At 24.9% G+C, this 5949-nt stretch overlaps 1 protein-coding gene across 1 annotated transcript in view; it reads left to right on the top strand.

The window, feature by feature from the left end:
* The first annotated feature begins 674 nt into the window (after positions 1-674).
* The window catches only part of LOC107457221 (uncharacterized), a 78165-nt gene continuing 72890 nt past the window's right edge, over positions 675-5949 (top strand). Inside the window, exon 1 of the mRNA XM_043042031.2 lies at positions 675-1149. Within this exon, the coding sequence (XP_042897965.2) occupies positions 1089-1149 (61 nt within the window). The 5' untranslated portion in view covers positions 675-1088. The remainder of the gene's footprint in view (positions 1150-5949) is intronic.

Raw genomic sequence — 5949 nt, 5'->3', positions numbered from 1 at the left:
ATAGGTTGAATAAAAAACTAAGTCACCCGGAAAAAGTTGGAAGTTTCATTTTTTGAGTCAAATACGTAAATTTTAAAAGCTTAAATATAAAGCAAGTTTTAAGTAAAATAGCAATAAAACATAACATGTATAGAATGGAACATTCAGTCTATATTAAAATTTTGTTATAAGAAGTAATTTACTAAACAAATATTTAAGCTAAAAATATTAAAAAATAATCTTTGTTTACGAGACAACCAAATTACAATATTTCATAAATAATTTATAATTTTTAATTATTTTACCTTCTAGATTACATTTTTCAAGCTTTAAAACCAAAATTTATCTGTTCTTTTTGCCTTAAAAGTTAACTGTCTTGACCTTAAAAACAATTTAATTTCATGTTCATAGAACAAAATATTTTTTTTCAAATAAACGTAGATTTGTTTAGAGAGTGGGGAGGTAATTGTTTTCAATTCTTTATTGAAATTAAATTGTAATTTTGAAAAAACAAATTCAGAATAAATCCTTTCGTTCAATTCAACAATGAATTTTCGATATTTTTTTCCAGCATAGAATAAAATATTCATCATTAATAAAAGAATATTTCTCCTTTTCATGTATTGATATGAAGTTGCAAACCATTACCACCAGATGTCGCTGTAGTATATAGATCCTTTCATCTCATCTTTTAAAGATCCAAAGGGAAACAGTTTTATTCAGAACAGAGGCCTTCTCTAACTTCTCAAACGCATCAAGGAATTCGGTAAACGTAGAAGTTGTTCGGGAAAACTTTATTATCCTGATTTTTAAAAACAGGAATTCGCTCCTTCCTGTGGGATTAAAAGTCTCGGTCCTTTCAGAAATATTTTAGTGGATAATTTTGTTATTAAATTTAAGGCTCTGAACTTTTATTGAAAAACTGAAACACAAATGAACTTTGATAAAACTTTTAATTTGTGACAAAACTTGAGATGTTGCTTAAAATATTTTACAATTTTTTATAATAGACAAATATATATGAATATCTGAATGAACTAAAATTATTTTTATTCGCTTTTTTCCTTCATTTAATAAGTGTTAGTCAAATAATATACAAAGGCTTGATAATGACAATGAGGATTATTTTTCTCTGTTTAATGCTTCTAATTGGATTTGAGATTTTTGAAGGTAAGCTTAAAATTATCATATTTATATTTTATTCTTTAAGAGGAATTTTAAAAAAAAATAAAAAAGAACAATTTGTTTTTCTACTACAAATTTTTTCCGCTTTCTACATATTTTAAGTAAAGATATATATTATGAGTTGAATAAAAGTATTTAGTATAAAAATGATCTCTCTGATTATTTATATTTATAAATTACATTATATATTAAATTTTTATTACATTTTATTACATTTTTATTACATACTATAAAGGGAATTTTAAAAAAAAATCAGAAACATCAATTTTTCTTCTCTACTGCAAATTTGTTTCGTTTTATTTAAACATATTTTATGTATAAAGATATATATTAGGTAATGAACCAAATATTAACCTTAAGAATCATCTCTGATCATTTATATTTATAAATTACATTATGCAATAAGATTAATATTTTTTATTACAAACTTTAAAAAGAAATCAGAAAGATCAATTTCCTTCTCTACTACGAATTTGTTTCGTTTTATTGATACATATTTTATGTATAAAGATATATATTTGGAATTGAAGCAAATATTAACCTTCAGAATCTTCTCCGATCATTTATATTTATAAATTACATTATGCAATAAGATTAATCTTTTTTATTACAAACTTTAAAAAGAAATCAGAAAGATCAATTTGCTTCTCTACTACGAATTTTTTTCGTTTTATTGATACATATTTTATGTATAAAGATATATATTTGGAATTGAAGCAAATATTAACCTTAAGAATCTTCTCCGATCATTTATATTTATAAATTACATTATGCAATAAGATTAATCTTTTTTATTACAAACTTTAAAAAGAAATCAGAAAGATCAATTTGCTTCTCTACTACGAATTTTTTTCGTTTTATTGATACATATTTTATGTATAAAGATATATATTTGGAATTGAAGCAAATATTAACCTTAAGAATCTTCTCCGATCATTTATATTTATAAATTACATTATGCAATAAGATTAATCTTTTTTATTACAAACTTTAAAAAGAAATCAGAAAGATCAATTTGCTTCTCTNTCTTTAAGAGGAATTTTAAAAAAAATTAAAAAAGAACAATTTGTTTTTCTACTACAAATTTTTCCGCTTTCTACATATTTTATGTAAAGATATATATTATGAGTTGAACAAAAATATTTAGTATAAAAATGATCTCTCTGATCATTTATATTTATAAATTACATTATATATTAAATTTTTATTACATTTTTATTACATACTATAAAGGGAATTTTAAAAAAAATCAGAAACATCAATTTTTCCTCTCTACTGCAAATTTGTTTCGTTTTATTTAAGCATATTTTATGTATAAAGATACATATTAATGAATGAGCCAAATATTTATCTTAAGAATCATCTCTGATCATTTATATTTATATATTACACTATGCGATAAAATTAATCATTTTTATTACAAACTTTAAAAAAAAATCATAAAGATAAATTTGCTTCTCTATTACGAATTTGTTTCGTTTTATTTATACATATTTTAGGTATAAAGATATATGTTAGGAATTGAACCAAATATTGACCTTAAGAATCATCTCTGATCATTTATATTTATAAATTACATTATGCAATAAAATTAATCTTTTTTATTACAAACTTTAAAAAGAAATCATAAAGATAAATTTGCTTCTCTACTACGAATTTGTTTCGTTTTATTTATACATATTTTATGTATAAAGATATATCTTAGGAAATGAACCAAATATTAACCTTAAGAATCATCTCTGATCATTTATATTTACATATTACATTATGCAATTAAATTAATCATTTTTATTACAAACTTTAAAAAGAAATCAGAAAGATCAATTTGCTTCTCTACTACGAATTTGCTTCGTTTTATTTACACATATTTTATGTATAAAGATATATCTTAGGAAATGAACCAAATATTTACCTTAAGAATGATTTCTGATCATTTATATTTATAAATTACATTATGCAATGAAATTAATCATTTATTACAAACTTTGAAAAGAAATCAGAAAGATCAATTTGCTTCTCAACTACGAATTGGTTTTGTTTTATTTAAACATATTTCTTGAATAAAGATGTATATCAGGAAATGAACCAAATATTTACCTTAAGAATCATCTCTGATCATTTATATTTATATATTACATTATGCAATAAAATTCATCATTTTTATTACAAACTTTAATAGAAAATTTCAAAAGACAATCAAGAAGAAAAATGTGCTTCTCTACTGCAATTAGTTTCGTTTTCTCCATATTTTATGTGTAAAGATATATTACGAAATGAACGAAAGATTTAATGAAGAATGATCTATCTGAGGATTAATCTGGATTTAAAATTAAATTAAAGCTATACATATTATAATGATTATCTATATGGCATTTAGATCTTTTTATCTAAGCTAGTCTTGGTTTTTATAGGAAATTGATGTTGATATGGTTTTGTTGCCTCATTGAGTCGTGTGTCTTAATTTAAATCGTGTGGCAATGATCAATATGAGTTCTTTTTTTATTTTATAAGTGTTCTGTAAATTTTATATTAAGATGGATTTGAATTAAGTGTTACACCCTCCATAAGAATGATTGTTAAAAAAATTGATGATAATAAGTTTCGGAAATTTAATTGAAAATATGTTTAGATGATAATTTATAAGAATTTGGAGTGGAATTCTCATTATCTTATTTAGTTATGGACTCAAAGGTGTCAAACTACCATTTTTGACAAAATTATCAAACTTCAATTTCATTCAAATCCACAAAAACAATTTGTTTCTAGTCTCCATCTTTAATAAAACTGAATTTATATTAAAACATTATTTACTCATAGGCCAAAGTACTATGCCCTGTCTGTTTATCTATATATCTCAAAACTTGTTTTTTCGTTATTACCCCAATTCGTAAATGTGATATCTTAAATATTGCTGTTGTCTCATGTGTTTGAATTTTTGAAAAACGATTCTATATTAATATAAATATACATTATCACTTCAGACTAGTTATTATATAAGCCACGATGGCTCAGGGGATAGAGCATTCGCCTTCAAATAAGATGAACCGGGTTCGAATCCCATCGATGACTGGTCGGTATAAATTCCGCATCCGGCTAGTACCGACCACGGTGATGACGTGAAATATCCTCAGTGATAGACGGATCATGAGTTAGAGTCCTCTTGCAATCAGGCTAACCACGGGAGGTTCTCGTGGTTTGCCTCCCCATGTAACGCAAATGCTGGTTACTTCCATCAAAAAGTACTCCATGAGGACCAATTTCCCCCAATACTTGATCCTAGAGTTCCCTAGTCTTCTAGATTTTAACTCAAAATTACAGTGTTGATTCAATTGGATTCAAAATTACGGAGTTGAACATTAGTAGTCGTAAACCTAAAAATTTGGGTCTGTGTCAAGGATTATAAAATAAAATAAAAATTGGTTATTATAAGCCACTTATATTTTTTTCAAAAATAAATTTAATATATTTAATTTATAATTTAAGTTATATGGGGCTTTTTACCATTTTTCTTGTGATACTGGCAGTAAAATATTTAAAAATTAATCTTACGTCTAATGTTTAGTCTTTTACCTACGTTAAATATTTACGAAATTTATATATACACACTGTAAGAAATTCCGTATCAAATTACGGTAGAAAGTACTGATACCCTGAGTGCATCTAATTCTCCCTTTTTCAGAAATTTTTGAGCTACATTTCATTAATTTTTAGATTCATTTCGTCATGAAATCACGTGATTTGTGCCGAATGCAAGAATGCTTGTGAGATAATGATATCCAACATTTTTCTGATAATTATTCTTCATAGTTTTAATACTTTATACAAATATATATATCTTAAATTTATTCCCTCAAGAGTTAAATTTTTAAACAAGTTCATTTCAAAGTCGGAACCGGAGTCAAGCTCCCAGAAAAGTCAGCATTCGGGGATGAACATTTCAACTACTAATTCCACAGATCTTGAGTTTTGAGATAATTCTTTGCAATTTTTTTCAATAAATTTCCAATTGATGTGCTTAATATCTGGCTTTTTTTTAACGTTGACTATCAGTGTTTTTGTGTTATGAAAGGTAATTTAACAAAAAAATCTACTTTACGTTTTTTAAGTAGTATAAGAAATGGATCTATTTGCACGAGGACGAAAAAACTCTGGTAAAATTATCGTGCAGTAGGGTGATAATATTTCTGGTTAAAAATAAAAAATAAAAAGAAAAGAAAAAAACAATATAATTCTTATTTATGTATAAATTTTCAATTATGAATGAAAAACTAAATGTATGGTATTTAAACCATCCAATTAGAAAATTTTTCCATTTATATGCTAACGGTTTACAGGAAATCTGGCTTTAAAAATTATAGTTCTTATTACCACATTTTTAATTAAAAAAAACGCCAGGCTGCGAAGCAAACACAACGAAGCAAAAAACGAATACAAAACTTAAGATAAAATTACCAAATTTTTCTATATTTCATCGGCAAAAATTACCAAACTTCTTGGTGTTTCCCTACATCAAGGAATACGATAAAACCTTACCGTATTCTGGTAGTTTTGACCATACTTTTTTTCTCCCTGCACTTTAAAAAATCTTAGGTGTATACTTTTACAAATATTAGAAGCAAATGAATTTTCAAAAAAACTTTTTTAAAACTTGCTCGGCATCTTTTTAAATGCCTAGTTAAAATACAATCCTTCTCCTTTTGATTTATTTTTTAAAATATAAAACGCAAAATTGCCAACGAAAAAGGAAAAAAATATTGATGAGAAAAAAGATAGCATGCATATATA

This window comes from Parasteatoda tepidariorum, chromosome 10, assembly GCF_043381705.1.
Source record: "Parasteatoda tepidariorum isolate YZ-2023 chromosome 10, CAS_Ptep_4.0, whole genome shotgun sequence".
NCBI lineage: Eukaryota > Metazoa > Arthropoda > Arachnida > Araneae > Theridiidae > Parasteatoda > Parasteatoda tepidariorum.
The sequence above is the reverse complement of the archived record's forward strand: the minus strand, read 5'-3'. Positions and strand labels throughout refer to the sequence as shown.